The sequence below is a fragment of the Saccostrea echinata genome, unplaced genomic scaffold (assembly GCF_033153115.1).
Source record: "Saccostrea echinata isolate AGI-Se365-2 ecotype Australia unplaced genomic scaffold, CSIRO_AGI_Sech_v1 ptg000019l, whole genome shotgun sequence".
In the NCBI taxonomy this organism is placed as follows: Eukaryota; Metazoa; Mollusca; class Bivalvia; order Ostreida; family Ostreidae; genus Saccostrea; species Saccostrea echinata.
In genome coordinates this window covers 372432-395606 of record NW_026889768.1, presented here as the reverse complement: position 1 = coordinate 395606, position 23175 = coordinate 372432, and the positions used below count along the sequence as shown (strand labels likewise).

The following is a 23175-nucleotide window of genomic DNA, read 5'->3' as shown; positions in this document are numbered from 1 at the left end:
CATGAAACAAGAATCACATCAAGTACAGTATCCTGGGTACGCAATAGCCATCATCCATTTCATACATGTATTTGAGGTTGGAATGGACATATCTTCGTCTATAACTTTTACTTGTATTCCGAATGGCCATACATTCTTTAATTATCTCCATCATGCACATTTACCGGTCACGGTAGCCTAGTGGTAGGGGGTCGCTATGTGATCGTGAGGCCCGGGTTCGATTCTTGTTCGCTGCGCCGCATCAAACCTAAGACGTTAACATCGGTAGTAAATGTTCCTTAGCAAAGCGCACAACACTAGAAGTGAAAGTCACTGGTCTTTCGAATGAAACTTAAAGACCGAGGTCCCGTGTTAAGGTAGACGAAGGCATGATAAAGAACCCTCACTGCTCAATGGCCCTGAGTGCCGAATATGATATCTAAATTTGAAGCCCATTATATGGTGACGTCTCTATTTGCGTAACAATTCTCGAATGGTATAAAACAACATACAACCAAACAATCAACCAACATGCAAAATTTGTTTTGTTTGTTTGTTTGTTTGTATGTATGTTGTTTAACGTCCCTCTCAAAAATTTTTCACTCATATGAAGACGCTACCACTTGCCAGTGGAGAGCTGCAAATTTTGTCCTATACTCGGCACTTACAACTATTGAGCAGTGAGGGATCTTTTTCTTGCCAGCACCTACTGCGACACGGTCCTCGGTTTATACGGTCTCATCCGAAGGACCGGTCTCCACGTCCTACAGTGGGATTCGAACCCGCGACCGTAAGGATCAACTCCTTACTTCGCGACTCTAGAGCAGACGCTCTAACCACTGCGCCACGCAGGCGACCCACAATTTGTTTAGGAAAGAGTACTGAATTAAGAATTAAGTCTAAGATTTACTATTGGAAATATTCCTTATTTTAGCGGGTCATCAAGGCAAGGCTAAGTCATAAAAAATCGAATCGAGTCGGCTGATACTGTGTTTATTGATCAAGCGAATAAACATTTAAAATTATAAACAACAGTTAAAGATAAACAGTAATACCTTAAGGAGACATGAAAGTGATCGTTTTATTTAAAATGTCCACATTAAATATTGGTAAAAAGTACCCATTTGTGATGGAGAGGGTAAAAGCATATGTTACTAAGTTCTGAATTCAGGTGGAAAAATGATCAGCCTGATCGGTCACAGATGAAGTTTTTTTTTCAAAACAAAATAATGAAAAGAAAATCACATGAGATCACAAGAAATCTATAATTTTGTAATTTCATATTCGCTTTAAGAATTAAAGGCATACAGGATCTCATTCTCTTAACTCATTTCAAATGTTTGCAAATACATGTGTATATAGAAAAAGAAAACCTTTTGAATTTTTTTTTAACATGATATATCATAAATCCGTCAGATTTCATCACTATTTAAATCCAAATACAATTTAAATAGAACAAAAAAGCTCAAGATCTCTTTAAGTATTTAAACACCATTGCTGTAGCTAAAATAATCAGACATAATTTCCAGAAACTGCTCCTTCGTCTGTTTGTCTCAGAAAAGCCGAGAGGTCTGGTGGCAAGTGGGTAATCAATTCTCTTCATCTGAGTTAATATAGCCTCTCGGGCACCGCTCCATTTCCCAGGTCCCATAATTCTGTACTGATAAGGTGTTACTGGACCAAAGAATACCACTGCTGCGAGCTTGGGATCAGTCAGCATTAATTTTCCTGTGGAATGATAACAACATCTACATAGATATCATTTAAGCCAATTTTTCTTTCTTGAAATTCACATAGTCCATAAATTTGTATTTTTTCTATGCGATTACTACTAAAAATATGCATGGCTACTGTATGTTGCAAACTGTGACATTCTGAAGAAAACAAGTTTTCATTAATTTTCACATGTACTGAGAGATACTACGTTGGTAAACAAAGTTTCCATGAATATTTATTATTTAAAAAATTTGAATGACCATTTACCATGACTAAAACGAAAAATAAACATGTTGATGTTTTCCTTCAGTGAAATACACAAATTTATGGATTATACCATTTTTAAAAATTGTTTTAATTCAACGACAATGATGACCAAATAAAAGAAATAAAGAAATATACCTTCTTCAAACTATGGAGATGAAAGGGGAAAGTAATATAAATAAGCTCAAGCGGAAGAAACTCGATTTCATTCTAGGAAAATTTATTTTCGGAATGAGTTGAAATATTTAATTTAAAAAAATTGAATGTATATCTTTGTTACATAATCGCTAGTTGTTCTATAAATGAAAATGAAAATAATTTAATTCAAAAGCATTACGATAAAAAAAATCAAATTGAGTAAAATATTTTTACATTAAAGCTCTAATTCCATACAAATTTATGAATAAGATATTTATCCAATAAGAATGATTGGTTCTGATAGACAAAGCAATTACATAAAAGCAAATTGTAGAGAGATTCAAAGTATTTACATAAAAGCAAATTGTAGAGAGAATATATAAAGAATTGCAGAATTATTATACTTTTCCCATTACAAACCTAAATAAGGATAATTTCCATTCAGTTTTGACAATTCGTCCATGAAGTTTAAATAATCTACTTCGATAGTGTGCCTTGGACTATGCACAAACTGCTTCTGCATGGCGTCTAATTTCATCTGGATATTGTCCCACATCTCTTGTCTGCTTGGAAGAACAACGTCTCCCTGAAACGTTTATCAAACATAAAATAAAAAATTAAACAGAAACTTCATATGTTTTAAATTATTGTATGGAAACCTTTCTAAAAGCCAGGAAAATATTCATATGCATCAGAATTTTTATTATTTATTATTTTACGTATTACAAGGCAAATTGCTCGAGCATTATGATTTTCTTGAGTTTTTCGAATTATAAAAGCCAAAGGTTTTGTCATTGAAAATCATTGTATTTCCTTTGCAATATGTAACAATGACATTTGATTTTCTGGAGATACAAATAAAATTTTTCAATATATTTTAAAATCATTCAGAAAATAAGAATAAATTTTCTATATTGTACATATATGTTTTGTATATATGCATATTGAATAGATTTCTCTAAATTACCTTAAAATTTGCTATTTGAAAAATCGAATTCGAGAAACAATTTTACAACTTCTGTACCTTGACAACTCTGGTGAAGAGCCTACTCTGCTGTTCAGAAATAGGCATTATTGCTCCAAGCGGCTGTACAAATCCAATACAGGCCAGTGTATGTTTTTCCAAGTCAGGAGGAAACATGAATTTATAGAGTTCAACTTTGTTATTTTTGACTTCTATAATAGATTTATCCATGAATGGGAACCCAAATTTGTATCCTGTTGCTAAAAATACCACATCAATATCATCTTCAAATGTCCCATCTTCGAATTCCACGCCTGTTTTTGTGAATCTCTTGATGTTAGGTTTAATAACGATGGACCCGCTTATGATCCTGTTAGGGAATTCGTCGTGTATGGTCGGATGCTGCGCTAAAGGGGGGTGCTTTGGCTGCAGAGAGAATTTTGCGTGGTCAAATCTTTCATTCAGTTTCTTTGCTATAATTTCGTTTAGGTTCCCACCAAAAAAACTCAACACAGCACCGAAAGCTCTAAAATTACAAATGTTATGATCCCATCAAAGGTTTATTACCCAAAATAAATTTTCATTCAATACATAAAGGAATTAAAAAATGTACAAAATACATACCAAATTTGAATATTCTAAAGGTATCTAAAACCCTTGAGGCAAAACAAAGAGATTCTAAAAATTATCTAAGAAAAACAAGAAACAAAACAAAAAAACCTTGTAGATCTCCTAAGACCCGTCATATCTCCTGGAAGGCCATGTTCTGCAACACGACTAAATACCCATGATCCTCTTCTTGTGCTCAAATATAACTTTTTAAAGTTAACATTAATACATTATTTTTTTTATGCAATACATTGTGTTATAAAGAAAAAGAAAGATAGCATACAATTTGAATAGTTGAAATTGGTTTGGTTTTAGTAGAATCTGTGCTAAAAGGATTGAGATGAAATATTGAAATAACGAACAGTTCTAGAAGCTTAGTACGCCTTTCTCTACACGTTAATTTAAGGAACTATGTTACATTTAAAGGTAAATTTTAACAATGAATTGATTCAATGTAAGGGTTACAATACTTTAAGTCAGTGAATAATTCAATTACGTTATGAAAATATAGTAAAACATATTGTGCTTTATAATAGTACAGTACAAGATAGTGAAAAATTTTATCCTTCCACAATGATAAAGACCATTTTTAAATTCATGCTCAAACATTAAGAGAGAATATCTATGAAGAGTTCTACAATGAGAATAGGTATGGAACACTTGTTTTTGGCGAAATCTTAAGATTGTTGGGACGTCTTGGACCTTGAAAAATAAATCAAATATGATGCAATTATAACAATTATTTAAGGAAAAAGAAGCTTAAATAATTCAGTATTTAAATATGATATGACCGATCCAAATGTCAGTCAAAAAGTTTTAAAAACTAAGAAAATGCAGTATATATTTGAAGAGATTAAAATGCACAACTGACTTAGACATTTTTGTTAGAATGCTTATGCTTACATATTGGATATCAAATTTGAAAGAATTCTGATTTACCCAATTATTGCTTTCAGTTAAAGGCTTTGTGAACAATGTGGATAGATTAAAAAAAAAATTGGCGAAAATGTGTCTTGATTTCTAATTCAAATTTAATTTATCCTTACAAACAGAGATACATTGCCGGGTCCAGCAAATGCTCTACCAAGCCCCTATCTTTACTCCTTACAAAAATGTTTACTGTTGTTTAGAAGGAATTTCAGGCGTACTGTGATACAGCATATTCTAGAAGTAGTGTAAATCAGATGTGGATTCTTAAAAATTCCAAAGATGCTTTAGGAAAATTGAAATTGCCAAATTGTCCAAAAGTCAGTCACATCAAAACGTACGACTTTCCTACACTTTATACAACCATTCCTCACAATAAATATCATAGACAACTGCTTCTTCAATAAAAATGGGACTCGGAAATTTTCATATCTTGTGATTGGTCATCAACAAAATTACTTTGTTTAAACCCAGTCGGATTCAACACAAAGGTAAGTTGGAGTTGATATTAAAAAGATGCTGGAGTTCCTCATTGACAACATTTATGTAGTCTTCGGAGACAAGGTCTTTCAACAAACTGTTAGAATTTCGAAGGGGACTTGTGGTGCTCCTTTATTAGCCGACCTGTTAGTACATTCCTCTGAAGCAGAATTTATTCAAAACCTTCTCTATGAGAAGAAAAAAACTTGCTGTGGCCTTCAACTCGATATTTAGATGTATGGTAAATTAGCAATAGTTACTTCCATTCATATATCGACTCGATATATCCCAGTGAATTTGAAACAAAAAACATTACAGAGTCTGCCACATCTGTTTCATATTTGGATGTTTTACTAACATCCCACTATCACCTGCATATGGTGTTTACGTCTCCCAACCTATCGATACTCAAGAGCATGCTCCTAGTACGTTCAATATCTAAACCGAGGAAGGCTTTTGACAGAAAAGTTGATGTTACATGAATTTCAACAACCTCGTTTGAAGTCAGTATTTCGTAAATTCTATGGTCGTTATGATAACCTTATTAGCAAATATAACCTATCATTGGGTCGTATTTTGGCTGACTTGTTTCATACCAATTGTTAGGCCTTTTTTATACACTGAACTTGACTAAGATTCCGTCTACATGATCAATACATAGGGCTCACGGCGGGTGTGACCGGTCAACAGGGGATGCTTACTCCTCCTAAGGACGTGATCCCACCTCTGGAATTTCTGGGGGTCCTTGTTTTATACCCTCTTCACAGATTTGAATTGTATTAATAGATTTTTTGAGGTCGATCACTGACCGTTATCTTCATCTTTTTCACTTATGAAAGAAAAATAAATAATTTGATAATTCATGACATTTTGTATGGTATTTCATAATTAGTTTACCTGGCTTGCTACACGACTTAATTCCACGGCAGCGTCTACTCCCGAGTTTCCAATCCCAATAAGAACGATTCTTTTGTCTTCATATCCTTTGGTGTGTTTGTAATCATGACTGTGAATTATCTTGCCTTCAAAATCTTTCAAACCTGTTAAAAATATTTTCTAAATTTAAAGAAAATTTCACTTTGATATTAAGAAATAGACACTGTGTTACATTACTTTCATATTCATGTGAATGATAATTCAAGTTAAACATGTTAAAGAAATCTGATAATGTGTAAATTTATCTTGAAATACCGGGGAAGTCTGGAATATTTTTGTCAGCATGATGACCAGTGCACACCATAACAGCATCAAACAGGTGTTCTTTGGCTTCTCCTGTTGTTAAATCTTTTGTTGTAATGCTCCATTGCCCAGATGTCTTGAAGTCTGAACTCCTCCTAACGGATACCACCTATAATAAAAGATAATTCAAACAACGACGACAACAACAAAAACCATTTATAAACATACCAAAAATTGATAATCTCTCTATATATAGGTTAAAAAAGAAAAGATGTTCAAATTCTAGGGTAATACCTCTGTTTTGAACTTAATGTATTTTCTAAGGTCAAAATTATCCGCATACTGGTTAAAGTACTTGAGTACGTATTTGTTATGCATGTAGATTGGGTATTCCTTGGGTATTGGGAAGTCACTGTACGTCATCATCTCCTTACTAGTGTTGATGATTGTGGATTTCATCACACAAGCTTGACCATCGGTGGCCTCTTCTGTGTAATACCACAGGCCACCTTATCAAACATAAAAATAGCTCCGCTGAATGTGTTTTGTAGATTAACACGTTGAATAAATTGGCAAACAAAATTTATTATATCGGAGCACACTTTCAATTATAATCAAAAATTCTAAATGCTAAGAAGTAATTCACTTGAAACAAAGGAAAGCGATGACGGCTAATTCAAAATACATTATTTTTTTGAAAATAAGTTGTTTGTTTCGGTGCATCATTACTTATCCATTTGAATTACAATCGGTGTCTAGAAATTTTTTCCATCTTTCTTCAATCTTCCCGGAGGAGAAGTTGGAAGAAAAAAAAGCAGTAGGAAGGAAATCCACCGTCACTTTCTTAACAATTATAGCAAGATTAATAAAACAATGAATAACAATTTGAATCTAATTTCTTTCCTCTTTCCGGGCAAGATTGCAGATTTTTGTCATGTAATATGATTTTTTTGCCTGGCTTATTGCTCATAGAGCAATAGACAGATTTTGTCGCTGTGTTCAACTCTTCACACCCAAAATTATATTTTCGCTAAGATGAAATATGGAGATAACGAACAGTATTCAAGCTCAAAGTCTGTTTACCAGGGTCATTCAATAAGTAATGCAACATACAGTTTATCATAATAAATGTAGAAGTATGAAATATGTGGAGATAACGAACAGTATTTGAGCTCAGAAGTCCATTAAACGTTACAAAATAGGAGCAGAGAAAACACGGACCTCTAAGACATCAGAGGTAGGGTCAGGTGCCATGGAAGAGTGAGCATCCCCTGCCAACCGGTCACACCCGCCGTGTGCTCCTTGTCATGATCGGGAAATAACTGAAAAATTCGTCGACAATTCAGTGTGTAAATAATGGCCTAACAATTAGTATGAAAAAAGTCAGTCAGCATTTGACTTAATGATAGATTTTATTCGCTGACGTCATTGTATCGACCATAGAACTTGCGAAAAGTATTTAATTTTATTTTTTAGCAGTTGAAAAGTTCTGTTAATGAACCCCTAATCACAGAAAACCCCATGCTTTTTCCTATAGTCCTCGCAAAGAAATTCATTTTAAAGTAAGCATGGTCACTACACTGAGCTGAAAATTATTTAAAAATGATCTCTGCCAAAAAGATGAAAATGAGGGCGTATGTGAAAACTGTGCTTCATTACATAAATAGCTGAATAACCCATATTAAAGATATGATTTTGATATGTGGAAAGACTAGTCTTTCACGTTGTTTAGTTTTCAGATGGATGCGGAAATTCAAACGTTAAAAAGTACAATTAAAAGATCGCAGTCAAATTGGTCAATCGAAATCTGTAGGGACACCAAAAAATATCGATGGTGTTAGCAACATGATATCTGAAAATGCCAAATATTCATTGATAGATTATGCATAATCATTTCATCGTCATAACAGTTTATAGAGTTCTGACAAATGAAATAAATCTAACAAAAATTCTATCAGATGGGATCCTACGAGAAAACACACGTTAAGTGTGCCAATTGTCTATTTAAAAATAAACATTTTTACTAAAAAGAAGATTTGATAAACTTGAGTGATGGATGACGAAACATGGGTGTACTTTTTATAGCCGAAAAGGAAGATCAAGAAAAAAATGTGGAATCAACGAGAAAGCTGTCGTCCTATTGCAAAGAGAGGCAAGGGCTCCAAAATTTTATTTTATTAATTTTCTTTTTATCCAAGAGGTCCAGTAAATTATGTACATACAGCCACAGGAAGGACTATCAATGGTAACTTTTATGTTAAAATTTCACTCAGGAAAGTTAAGCATATTTCCTGTAAAGCAAACCCAATACCGTCCCCTAGAGTTTTTTTTTTCTGTACCTGAAAATGTTGCTGCAAATAAGCATAGAGAAATAAATAAAATTTTGAAGAAAGGAAAGTTTACAGAGCTTGTGCATCCCCCATATTCGCTTGATCTCAGCCAATGTGAGATCCCTTTTCTTCCAAAAACACATTGAATCAATCAAAGGAAGATTTTACAATTTCAGGTATATCATGGAAAATGCTACTCATCAGTGTCTTTAGGGCATCCCTAAAGATGAGTATGCTGAGGTTTTTTGGTCATGGGTACAAAGACTTTAGACATGTGTAAATGTTAATAGGGATTGCTTCTAGGGATTGAAAGTATTAAGAATCAGCTTTACATGCTTTTCCTGTTTTTAGATGACCTTTTGCATTATTTATTGAACGACCCTCGTAAACAATACAAAACACAGACCAAAGCAGAACTGGAGGAAGAAATGGAGCAGACCAAACACGGACCTCCAAAAAAAATCAGAGGTGGGATATAGGTGCCATGGAGGAGGGAGCATCCCCTGTCGACCGGTCACACCCGCCGTGTGCTCCTTGTCATGATCGGGGAAAAACCGGAAAAGTCCATGGAAAATTCAGTGTTTAAATAATGGCCTAAAAATTACATGAATTATGAAAAAGTCAGTCAGCATTTGACATAATGATAGGTTGTATTTGCTGACAAGGTTATTGTATCGACCATAAAACTTGCAAAATGATCACATTAAACGAGACTAATGTTACCCTTGTTTCATCAACTTGTTTGTCAATAGCTTGTCTCGTTTTAGAAATTGTTCATACAGAGAGCATGCTAATGCATATCGAATCAATTGGGAGTCAAAAACCCCATGACAGGTGTTAAGGGTATATTGCTACACAAGTAAAGGATTGATTGATTGATTGTATATTGTTTTACGTCCCATTCGAGAATTTTTCACTCATATAGAGACGTCACCATATACCGGTGAAGGGCTTCAAATTTTGACCTTTACTCGGCACTCAGGGCCATTGAGCAGTGAGGGATCTTTATCGTGCCAACGCCTGCCGTGACACGGGGCCTCGGTTTTTAAGGTCTCATCCGAAGGACCCGCAACTTTCACTTCAAAGTGCCGAGCGCATGGCGAAGGAACAGTTGCTACCTATTTTTTATCGACTTAGGTCTGTCGCGGCCGAGATTCGAACTCACGACCTCCCGATCACGGAGCGAGCGCTCTACCGACTGAGCTACCGTGAACGGTACACAAGTAAAGGAAGCTGACGATTGAAAAATTGAAGTCATCACGTTTATCTTAAAGCTTTGTTGTTAGGTTACTATTTTCTAGTAAAATATCCATATACGAAACAGATGTGTCAGACTCTGTAGTATCTTTTTTTTCAAGCTCACTGAGATATATCGAGTCGACATATTAAATGAAAGTAATAATTGTTAATTTATAATACGTAGTCGATATATCTAAATGTCAAGTTGAAGTTTTCTTCTTATGTAAAAGTTTCTGAATAAATTCTGCTTTATATGGATACAAAAAATAGGTCTGCTTATAAGGGGGCGCAATTGGTACTCATGGGGAATTCCAATAGATTGTTGGAAGACCTGATCTACAAAAACTACATGGATATTGTCAATCATCTTTTTAATATCAATTTCAGAGTACTTGTGTGTACAATTAGGATGTTTTTTAACAAAATAATTTTGCAAATGACTAATGACTAGGTAAGTTTATTTAAAAGTTCCATTTTTATTGAAAAAGCAGCTGTTTATGATGTCAAAAAGTCTGGACTTTAATTTATCGTGGGGAATGGTTTTATAAAGTATTGAAAAGTCGTACGTTTTGATATTATTGATTATGTTAAATTTTGTGATTTCACATTTTCTTAAAGTTCCTTGGAGTTTTAAGTATCCACATCTGATTTACACCACTTCTCGAATATACTGTTGTACAGTACTCCTGAAGTTTCTCCTTCACTGCTGTAAATATTTTAGTGAGGAGTAAAGAAATGGGTAAAACATTTACTGGAATCTGCTATATATCTTTGTTTGTAAGGTATTTTTAAGGAGTTTTGGAATCCAGTATAGGTATCGTAACTCAAATTCGTTTTGATTGTTGGGAATATTATAAATATTTAAAACTGATAAATGGTTTTGAAGAATTTGAAGAATTTCGTCCTTAGAAAGGGAGCTATGGGTATAATTTGGACTACCACTAGCAGAATTAAATCCCAGTTCCTCTAAAATACAATAAAATAATGAGCCTTACAAACAAAGACAATGTTGTTACCTGCTTTGTCAGCAGGGACCAGTACATACTAGTACTGTTCGTGTAATCTATCAAATTTTTGTTTTTACTTCTGCATTGTCGAAGACAGGATAGATGGTTTTCATATTGCCCTTCAATCGCTTATAGCGCGATTTCAACATCCATCTGATAAATATAATCCATTCTGACAAAGTGTCAAGGTCTTTTTCATATTTTGTCCGTCGTCTGGCGTAATCTTCTAGTGAATTCATTATATTTATGAAATTATGACGCCAGTTGAAAGATCGGGGTTCTCTAAATTTTGGTCCTCTTATAATAAGTAATTTAAGGTCCTCATTATTAACTATACTTACGTCTCCAGTAATGACGTGTCCAGCAGGACTATAGTTGTAGGGTGAAGAAGAAAATGAACACGCTGGAGAATAATGTTTCAGATGCTCGATATCTTGGCACTGGTGATTTTTCTTTTACAATTGAAAAGTTCGGAAGCAATAGTCGATGTAAATTTATAAGAAATACAAGGTGTGAACTTGAACTTGAAATATGGTGAAATACAAGACTGGACCTACTTGTGATTAAGAATATTACTCATAATAACTGCATCAATCCCTTTGTTGAGTTTTTGTCGAATACAGAAGTTAAAATATTGAATTTTAAGGAACAAAAGGAAAAGGATTGTTTGAGCGGTATTTTCATAGGCGGCTTAAAGAGCCTATGATTTGCAATATCCATAATCACAGATTCGATTCGAGAATCCAAATATGGACTTTTCTTGACTTTTACAAATAGACTATTTAAAACTTTCAAAGGGACACAGTGAAGTTTGGTGCGAATATGATGAAGGAAATAAGGAAAGTTGACGATGGAAAAGTAGAAGTCATCTCTTTTGTCATACAACTTAGTTGTTAGTTGTCCCTTATCGCCTATAGTCAGGATAGAACGTTCTATCTAATCATACCTATGTGATCTCGCTCGAAACATACTGGATGTAGACCCTCATCCAAACAACATTTGATGGCGGTCAGTCCGCTTGCACCAGATCCTATCACTGCAACCTCTTTAGTCATTACGTCGTTAATTGCTAAAATTAAGCAGGTAACGAAGGATCAGATGATTCAGCTCTTGAAATGAAGTTCGATCAGTTTCTAACAAGGCTAGATCGTGTGGAAAGAAAATTGTGAGACGAAGGCCAATTCAAGTATATAACACATATCTAAAACATTTACACTAGATATAGGTCCAAAGGTAAGACGGGTTCCTATATAGATTTCTTGCCTTCCGAAATTGTTATTGTTATCAAAAATGTTATTTTAAGGTCATAATTTGCAAGCGAATCTATATTTCTTATAGAGTTATTAGATACCTCAAGCATTCATATTAAACCTATATCATCAGCTGTCAAAAGTTTTTTCAGGTTATCAAGTAGTACTGGGAGGATAAATGAGCACACGCAAACACACATACAATCAGTGTCACTTGAGTTAAGGTAGTTATTGCGGTTACCGTAAAATTTATCACACAGTTTTCAGGAATAAATTCACAGAACATAAATGATATAGAGACAGCACTATCATAAAAATAAATTTGATTAAAATTGATTGCAAACTAATTTTTAAGCTATGTTAAAAAAATCTTACCTGACCTGCTTGTACATCACAGTAACAAAAAATATCTGAGATAAAAGAATGCCCCGTCGTGTTTTATATACAACATGCTAGAATTTAGAGTGATCTCCCCATATATTCTGATAATGTGTGGAAAAGGACTTTGTTGCAGGTTTTTTTATATCACAAATTCCACTTTTCACCCATTAACTGTTTAGTTTCAGGTGTCGATCACAGACATTATGGAGAGAAAAAAAATCAGTAATAAAAAAAATAATTAATCAAAAAATAATATAGTGGAGTATAGTTTCTGCCCCCATCTTTTAAGTTATTTTTTTTTCACGGCTTATTATAACGTGCAAATTAACAATGAAAACATTCAACCTATTTATTGGCTTTCATTAGTCATATAACAGTGGTTATAAGGTTAAATGAGCGTATTTTCCCCATTTGGTATTCATTCAAATTAAACTTTTTGCTAAAATTGACACTGAAAATGCTTCTGCTTCCTAAAAGAAAATAAAGATACCTGTAATAGTATCTTAATGTAAGAAAACTACATTACTTCTTACATATTATTCCTTACATACCTTAATTACAAAAGTTATTCTTCCATAATTAACATTGTTTGGTCGACATTTTTGTCTATGACAGATAAAATGAGAGGATAACGAACAATTAAACAATTAAACAATACAAATTTAGAGCAGAGCAAACACAGGCCCATTTAAAAAATCAGATGAGGGATCAGGTGCATAGAGGAGGTAGCATTCCCTGAAGACCAGCTACACTGGGTAAAATCCATTTATTATGAAAAAAACAACAATTTATTATGAAAGTAATAGCCTAACAATTTATATGAAAGACGTCAGTTAACATTAGACCAGATGACAAAAGTCATCCCGGTTGTGTTATAGTTGAGTTGCAAGTTTCGCATAAACGACTTTAGTCAGAACAAACATCCAAATATGAAACAGATGCGTCAGACTCTGTGATGTCTTTCCTGTGGAGTTCTATCGAATATATCGAACCAAGCAGGAATGAAATTTAATATAATAAAATAATAAAATTTCTTTGCACGTTGTATCGATAAAGCTTACACAACTTTTTCATGATCTATTCAATTCCTCTTAACGGATTAAAAGGTTTAAAATCTATAGCCTTGTATACCTGCATGCATTTTCTGGATTTTGAATATCTTGCTGTGTCCACATCTTTCATTGGAACTTCTCCAAGATTTCCAAATATAGCCAGAAAATGGATTTTTATATGATCGGACATGTCATAAAGCTATCATTCTAAAGACATTCTATACACAAGGATGGTGAAACTTACAATGTGTGTCAAACATAGAAGCTTCTATAAATGCACTTTAATTTACCCTATCATTCTATTTTGTCTATAAAAGTTAGAATTCTAGAAAAGATCACACTAATAGTCCATCATTGAGTACACATTTCCGCAGACAACGAGAAGAATACTGAATTAGAAAACTAGGCACGACATTTCCATATGGCAGCAATGACAATGCCGATAGTGGTTGGAATCTTTTAAGTCCATAGTGTACGAGGGGTAATCAAAAAGTTCGCAAACTAATTGAATAACGTCCATAAAAGAAATCAAACTGTGTTTCACTTTTTATTCTTTAAAGTAGATCCCTCCTGTTTTAATACACATATGCCACCGTTCTGCCAATGCAAGAAACACTTCGTTCACGGGGTCACGTGACGTGATCCGTGGCTTACTGTTTACAACAGGCCAAAGATTTTCCAGAGTCTAATATTTCCTACCATAAAATAAAATATATGGAGGTAACGAACAGTTCAAAAGTTCATTAAACAAGACAACTTTGGAGCAGAGCAAACACAGACCTCTAAAACAACAAAGGTGGGGCCAGGTGCCATGGAGGAGTGAGCATTCCCTGCCAACCGGTCAAACCCGCCGTGTGCTCCTTGTCATGATCGGGAAATAACGGAAAAATCCGTTGACAATTCAGTGTGTAAGTAATGGCCTAACAATTAGTATGAAAAACGTTAATCAGCATTTGACTTAATGATAGATTGTATTTGCTGGCAAGGTAATACCCATACAGGTTATTTTTGTAACAAGAAAAGCCAATATTGTCATAAATTGCCAAATCACGATTGTTGAAGGGTGGATTAGGATTATTTTTCTAAGTACATGTATGTGCATGGTGTTCATCACAACCCGTCTCCTCTGTCTTGGGTGCGTCTTGTATCCAATGCGGATCAAGTATGGGCGCTTTCCTTTTATAATATCTGATCTGTTAACCGTCCAAAGTAACTGAATTTCAGGGAATTAAAAATTATTTTATTCATAAGATATTAATCTATTTCTCAAACTGTGACTACTTGGCGATCTTCTATTACAAGATGCTCTACTATGGACACATCTCTTTCCCAGCTCACTTTCACTGGGACCTAGAACGAACACCATTTTAACCATCTCTCTTCCTTCACAAAACAATCCATCCAATAACTAACTGAATTTTTGGCAAGTCCTCTGTCGTCATAAACCTTGTACAAATCATTATATATTACTGCAAAGGATTTTCCGGGATTTACCTAAAACTTTACAGTCCTTCCTTACTCGAGAACGACAAAGTAAATCATTTTATGTCACATGTCATCTACATCATGTACATATTGACGTCATTTTCACATCGTTATGTCATAAACAAGGAACAATATTAACAACAAGGAGGAATATTATATAGCACATGTTATTTATAAAACATGTTTATAACTATATGAAATATATGGAGATAACGAACAGTATTCAAGCTCAAAAGTCCATTAAACAATACAAAATAGGAGCAGAGCAAACACAGACCTCTAAACATCAGAGGTGGGATCAGGTGCCATGGAGGAGTGAGCATCCCCTGCCGACCGGTCAAACCCGCCGTGTGCTCCTTGTCATGATCGGGAAATAACGGAAAAATCCGTCGACAATTCAGTGTGTAAATAATGGCCTAACAATTAGTATGAAAAACGTCAGTCAGCATTTGACTCAATGATAAATTGTATTTGCTGACAAGGTCATTGTATCGACCATAGAACTTACGAAATGATGAGTTTAAACGAGACAGCTGATATTCTTGTTTCATCAACTTGTTTGTCAATAAATTATAAGCTATATTTTATTCTGATTTGAATTGTGGTTATGTAAACACAGAGGTAGTTCGAAACTTTATGATCACCCTTCGTAGTAATGTGAATGAGATCGGACTTTTTGATAATACACAGAGACGTAAGCGTACTCATGGACATCGGTCTTATTGTCTTTGTTTGTAAGGTTCATTATTTTGATTGTATTTTAGAGGAAATGGGATTTAATTCTGCTAGTGGTTATCCAACTTATACCCATATCTCCCTTTCTAAGGGGGAATTTTTTAAGTTATTATTATTTTTAATATTCCCAAAAATCAAAATGAATTTGGATTATCATACCTATATTGGATTTTAAACGTCATAAAAGTCCCTACAAACAAAGATATATAGCGGGTTCAATTAAATGTTCTACAAAGCCTCTTTTTTATTACTCCTCACTAAAATATTAACAACAGTGAAGGAGAATTTCAGGAGTACTGTACAACAATATATTCAAGAAGTGATATAAATCAGATGTGGATACTTAAAATTCCGAAAGAGCCTTCAGAAAATTTGTACATGGATATCAACAAGCTCGTTTAGAGTTATCATTTTGCAAGTTCTATGGTCGATACAATGACCTTGTCAGCAAATACCACCTCTGATGTTTTAAGAGGTCCGTGTTTGCTCTGCTCCTGATTTGTATTGTTTCAATGGACTTTTGAGCTTGATTACTGTTCGTTATCTAAATATTATTATCTAAATATTTCATATAGTGCTGACACTACCAATGACTGTTTGTTTGTTTTTTGATAGCGAGCAGGTTTGGATTTCTTGATTGAATAATTCCAATTAACTATAAGTTCTATTTGACTCAATTTGTATACTTGTCAATCATGCTTAATGCTGGTTGAGCTATATTTTCTCGGTAAGTGACCAGGAAGTTGTTTTGGGGGAGGTCCTTTGGTGAATAATTATTAGTCTTTTTTACCATTCTTGCAAAGTATCCAAAGTAAGCTTCGTCTGCAAGTGACATATTCCCTGGCTGAGTAATGCATTAATTGTTTTGTATATTTCAAGAACATGCCATTTCCTAAGTAATTGTAAAATCTACACTGACCAAACTTGCAGAGATGAAATATGGAGATAACGAACAGTAATCCTAAAATCCATTTCAACAATGCAAATTGAGAGCAAAGCAAACGCGGACCTCCAAAAATATCAGAGGCGGGATCAGGTGCCACGGAGGAGTGAACATCCCATGCCGACCATCACACCCGCCGTGTGCTCCTAGTCATGATCAGGAGAAACGGAAAAATCCATAGACAATTCTGTGTGTAAATAAGGTCCTAACAATAAGTATTGTCATTTGCAAAATTATTTTGTTGAAAAGATATTCTGATTGTACGTACAAGGGATAGGTTGTATTTGCTGACAAGGTCATTGTATCGACCATAAAACTTGTAAAACGATGACTTCAAACGAGACTGTTGATATCCTTGGTTCATCAACTTGTTTGTCAATAGCTTGCCTCGTTTTAGAAATTGTTCATACCTAGAGCAGGTTCTTGCGTATCGAATCAACTGAGAGACATAAACCCCATATACAGGTGAAAAGGGTATATTGCTACATAAGTAAGGGAAGTTGACAATTGAAAATTTAAAGTCATCACGTTTATCATAAAGCTTTGTTGTTAGGTTACCATTAACGTCTTTTTGTAGTTGAATATCCAAATATGAAACAAATTGTCAGATTCTGTGGTATCTTTTATTTCTGCCTCACTGGGATACATCGAGTCGACATATGAATGGAAGTGACTATTGTTAATTGATAGTACGTTGTCGATATATCTTAATGTCGAGTTGAAGGCCACAGCAAGTATTTTCTTCTTCTCATGTAGAAGTTTTTGAATAAATTCTGCTTCATATGAATAGAAAAATAGGTCTGCTAACAAGGGGGCACAATATTAGTAAAAATTGGTACCCATGTCGCAATTAGGGATGTATAAAACTGGTTATGCTTGACTACACCTTTTTACAATATGAGTGATATGCAAAATTTTTAAAGCCGACCTAGATAAACATTTTTCCTTGCTTACTTTTAAAGTTCTGACTTTTTGTTTTATTCTTTACAGTTTGTTACAAGTTTATCTATAAATGATACAATCTGGAAATACTGATCAGAAGCAATTACACAAGCCGTTAATGTGGGACACGCTCTAAACACTGGGTAGGACATTGAGGGTTTATATTTCAAATCAAAGGGACATCCGATAGGAGGATTGTAGGGCGCGGAAAACCAGCCATAGTGTCCCGCACAGCCATTATGATATTTCATTATAGAACCAAATCAATATTTATTTACGCTAGAACTGAAATATGAAATGCATTTTACTGATATTGAGAAAGAGGATAACTCAAGTAAAAAACAGTAATCTATCAATTGCTTTGAATTAAATCTTGTTCGTATAGAGTGGAATTAACGGGAATCAGAGACAGGATTCTTGTGTCATAGGCATTTTAGGGCATTATATGGTCATATGTAATTACTCTTGCAATCTTAAAATATCTAAGAAGAGATATGTCTTTGATGCTGTCACATCGGACCAAGATGAGCTAATGACTCTACTTCCGGAGAACCAGTCAATATTAGTTGAATTACGACCGTCAAAAATGCCAACGTCTTTAAATGCCGAGTTAAGTTAGACTTAAGAGTCTATAAAATATGAGTTTGAAAATGATAGTAAATAGCATGAACTTACTAGATAAATTGAATTGAACCCTACACATTGTCAAGGACAAAAATTATCAATATTTTAATTACCCTGATTATTCAGCTAATATCCTTTTATTATGATTTACAATTCATATTGTATCAACACAATCACAACACAATGGAAAAATAGCAAAACAAGTCGGTTTCTTTTACATGTACCAAATCTTTGCAGACTAAATGATGAAGCACTTAAGGAAACGATAACTGCACAGGATGAAAGACAAAAAATATTCATAAGTCATACCAATTTACTACAGTAATAATTCAATCAATAACTTATCAATCTAACAAATCCATCAAGTTTAAAGTTTTTTTTTCAATTTATCACTATTGAAACAATCTTCAATATGGACAACCCCTCGGAGTTTCCTGGCATAAATAATCGGGCCATAGAAGGTAAAATGGTTATTATTAATGTTTATTAACAGATTAGAAAGTGTCATAGAAAAATTTAATAACTGAAATCATTCATCGGGTTAATTCAACTTCAATTATTCGTTAATCCAATATATGGAAACTCGAGTACACATGCACCTTAAATCTGTCTTATTTTTATCTCACAGAAGTAAGAATTTTTAACTTTAAATCACTTCGGATTGAATAGAACTAGATTAGTCAATTTGATTACATGTTTTGATTGATAAGTTTATATATAACACTCTTAGGGATTTCCCTTGGTTACAAATTTTTGTGCGTATATCAATCGGGAAATTACAAATTGTGAGCATAGAATAAATCAATTTTTTTAATTAACATTATGACAAGTACAGTGTTTATATAAACCCTTTTATGAAAAATGAAATATGGAGATAAATAACAGTATTCAAGCTCAAAGTCCATTAAAACAATACAAATCTAATTTATATTTTCTGGCCTTCGTTTGCAATCACCACATAAAAAAATCCTTTCTTTATTGTTACTTTAGGCTTTACAGCTTATCAGTATATACAGTATGATACAAAAAGATACAGTACAGAAGTGGATAATTTACAGGAGAACAATGTGCACGTACATAAATAATAGTGAAATAAAGAGAAGGAAAAATAAATTACAATTACAATCACCTCTTCGCTTCATGCTATAATAAATATATTTACCAAGCTTACACATATCCTTATAGTTCTCTGTATTGAACAATTGCTATAATTTAAACATGGATGGTTTTTGAAAGAAATATTTTTAATAAATTTGTTTCGATAATCTGCATAAACAGGACATACTAGTAGAAAATGATATTCATCCTCAACACAAGTATGACACGAAAAACTTTTCCTCTGGGCTTTGTTAGTTTTATTATATCTCCCAATTTCAATAGCTAAAAGGTGTGAGGATAATCTTAACTTTGATATACATTTTTGAAACTTAGCCGGAATAGATTTTTAAAAAAATAATATTGTAGGTAAAACCCATCAAGTAGATATTCATAGAAAGAACATTTCTGCGAACTTTCAATTTTAGCAAATATTTCTTGTTTAGCCTGATCCTTTGTTTAATAAATTTTATTGAAGCTGTATTAATTTGTTGATTCCCCATTTCTTCACCTGAAAAGCCCAGTTTTTTTGTGCATGAGATTCACAGTTAATGTACATTTTCTCATAGCAATTTCTAATAATACAGTTATCACTGGCTAATATATTACTCCAAAATTTTATCATTGAAAACATCCTTTTGTACAACAGAGGAAGTCCACCTAACTCAGCATAAACAGCTGCATTACATGTAGATTTTTTAACTCCTAGTATTTGCTTACAAAAATCAAGATGAAGTTTTTCAACATTGTCACCTCATATGCATAATTAACAATGCCTCTAATATAGCAATCAAAAAGTGATAATAAAGTTTCATGATTAAGAGACAAACCCCTTAGGTTTTTTTCAACGCAAACAATGCTTTTCTACCTTGGTCAGACAGCTGTTTTTCCGCCATTGCAAATTTATTATTATAATGGAAAATAATTCCCAAGTATGTAAATTGTTCAACAATTTCCAAAACATGGTTACCAACAAATCATTTTACATTAGATTTGATTTTGCCCTTATTTCTGAAGATTAAAACTTTAGATTTATCTACATTAATTCATAAATTCCAGGTTTTGCAATAGTGAGACAATTCATTCAAAAGTGATTGCAGACCTTCAATGGTTTCAGAAAAAAGAACCATATCATCTGCATACATTAACAAAAACACCCTAACAAAAAAATACTATAGTAAACTATAGTTAACTATAGTTTACTATAGTTAACTATAGTAAATCAAAGTTCCAAAGTTTTCACTATAGTAAATCAAAGTTCCAAAGTTTTCACTATAGTAAATCAAAGTTCCAAAGTTTTTACTATAGTAAATCAAAGTTCCAAAGTTTTCACTATAGTAAATCAAAGTTCCAAAGTTTTTACTATAGTAAATCAAAGTTCCAAAGTTTTCACTATAGTAAATCAAAGTTCCAAAGTTTTCACTATAGTAAATCAAAGTTCCAAAGTTTTCACTATAGTAAATCAAAGTTCCAAAGTTTTTACTATAGTTAATTAAAGTTTCAAAGTTTTCCCTATACTTAATCAAAGTTTCAAAGTTTTTTTCTTTAGTTTAACAACTTACGTATATTTATTAATTTTTCTTTTGATTATTTAGCCATTTTAGGGGACGGATGGATATGGGGTTGGTTGGGGCTGGTTTTTGTTGTACATCTTTATTTAAATATACAAAGTAGTTAATTCAAATGCAATATTTAGATTTATAAATTTAAAATAAAATACATATTGACTGAAATTGATGAAGCAGATATTTTGATTCTAAATGACACAATTTTTTTAATATTATTTTTTTCTCCATAAAAAAGACTTACGTTACATCTGCATAACATTAAAATTAAATGCATTAAAATAAATAATACTTATTAATCGGCGCAAGCGACAACCTTTACATTAAAATTCATATCTTGTACATTATTCTTTTAGGGGAGGGGTCGGGTTTTTAAAATGTTCTCTAAAGGTTTTATGAATCTTAAACTTGAAATATCATAAATTGTAAAGAATGGGAATCAAAAACATAATTCCACGGGATTTATAGTACTTAATCAAAGTTTCAAAGTTTTTACTATAGTAAATCAAAGTTCCAAAGTTTTCACTATAGTAAATCAAAGTTCCAAAGTTTTCACTATAGTAAATCAAAGTTCCAAAGTTTTTACTATAGTAAATCAAAGTTCCAAAGTTTTCACTATAGTAAATCAAAGTTCCAAAGTTTTCACTATAGTAAATCAAAGTTCCAAAGTTTTCACTATAGTAAATCAAAGTTCCAAAGTTTTTACTTTGGTACTATAGTTAACTATAGTAAACTATAGTTAACTATAGTTTACTATAGTATTTTTTTGTTAGGGCAAATTCAGTGACATTAGATCATAGGAAATACAGTCAGATTTTAAGAAACTCATTTCAAAATTATTGACATAGAGATTGAATAAAATTGGAGATAACACTTCTCCTTGCATTAAGCCAGTATTGTTACAGAAAAAATCACTCAATTGACCATTTACCGCAATGCAAGATTTCACATTATAATACAGAGCTTTTATGACATTTAACAATTTACCTTGGATACCCACTTTTGATAACTTGATCCACAGTTAAGATCTGTTAATAGAATCAAACGCCTTTTTGAAATCAATGAATGCACAATATAGTCTTTTACTTTTAGATAAAGTATTTGTAATCAAAGAATGAAGAACAAATATTGCTTCACGTGTACCACAATTAGGTTTAAATCCAAACTGTACATCTGTGATAATATCGTTACTTTTTGACCATTCTGATAATCTATTGTTTAATATTGAGGTAAATAATTTAGCCATATTACTGACAAGGCTTATACCTATGTAATTGTCTGGGTTCTTATTGTCACCTTTTCTAACCTAACCCATTCTGTAAGTTTAAGCGACATCCTTCATTTGAATAACTTATTTCATTCAGAGTTGATCATATAATTACATATAGTTTTTTTAAACAAAAGATCTCTATGAAGGAACAGTAAGATGAAACCAATAGAATTTTTTCAAAACAATTGAGGAAGTTACTTCAGAGAGTACCATTAGTACATAAAATTTCAACATATCAATTGTTTAATGGCCAGAGCATAAAAGTTTGCAAATCTTTTTTTACTGTTTGTTTTCTTTGATGTAATTAATCAAAAATTTAATCCCGAGGTATTTTGCTCAAGATGGCCTCCGGGTCAGGTCTGCCCTTGAAAAGATTTTTGTTCTTTTAGGAAGTATATTAAAACAAAGATCATTTTGACATTTTAAAATTATTTTAAGATTTAGACTTAGATCAGCACTGTTCTGAGTCCTGTGGATGAAAATTCGTCCCAAAAATCTTTTTGTTACATCAGAATAGCTTTAAGTTCTTGATTGAGAGGCAGAAAAGAGCACAGACTAATTTGTTAGAGTGAATTGGAATCCAGATGGAGCTATTAACCTATTTTGAAATTTTTACATTCTATCACAACATTGGACATTGAAAAGGCTAGAGGATTTAAGTATTTTGGGAGAAGTAACTTGAAGACAAAGAACTGAACATATGAAATATTTATTTTAAATAGAGTTCAAAATTACTTGATAACGTAATTCAACTAAAATTCGTGAAATCTCTTTTTTATTTAACTCAACTTGTCCGCCTTAAGAAGGACAGCAAATCTCTCTGCCTCAGCAGTTTCTGAATTTCATCAAAGAAAACGCTATATTCTTACGGATTTTCTTCCTTTAATGGGTCTTTCTTATTGATGTACAGTTCTTTAAATCAATTTTATTTACATTTCAATAACTTTCCTTATTTATGTACCTGTATATGATGTTTACGTCTCCCAACTTATTCGATACTC

General features: G+C 33.0%; 1 protein-coding gene across 1 annotated transcript; it reads right to left on the bottom strand.

Annotated features, from left to right (window-relative positions):
* Window positions 1-1273: 1273 nt before the first annotated feature.
* Window positions 1274-11887, bottom strand: LOC133189650 (flavin-containing monooxygenase 5-like). Its single transcript, XM_061325051.1, has 8 exons — window positions 11779-11887; window positions 6551-6765; window positions 6269-6425; window positions 5975-6117; window positions 3782-3876; window positions 3122-3587; window positions 2518-2683; window positions 1274-1707 (listed from the first exon to the last, which is right to left on the bottom strand). The coding sequence occupies exons 1-8, from the start codon at window positions 11885-11887 to the stop codon at window positions 1445-1447; spliced, it is 1614 nt and encodes a 537-aa protein (XP_061181035.1). The 3' UTR covers window positions 1274-1444.
* Between the last annotated feature and the right edge of the window lie 11288 nt (window positions 11888-23175).

Coding starts and splice junctions, on each gene's coding strand:
- LOC133189650 (XM_061325051.1), bottom strand. CDS start 11,887: ATGACTAAAGAGGTTGCAGTGATAGGATCTGGTGCAAGCGGACTGACC. Junction 6,766..11,778: donor TTTCGAGCGAGATCACATAG/GTATGATTAGAT, acceptor ATGTTTGATAAG/GTGGCCTGTGGTATTACACA. Junction 1,708..2,517: donor TGGAAATTATCCTTATTTAG/GTTTGTAATGGG, acceptor ATCATTCCACAG/GAAAATTAATGCTGACTGAT.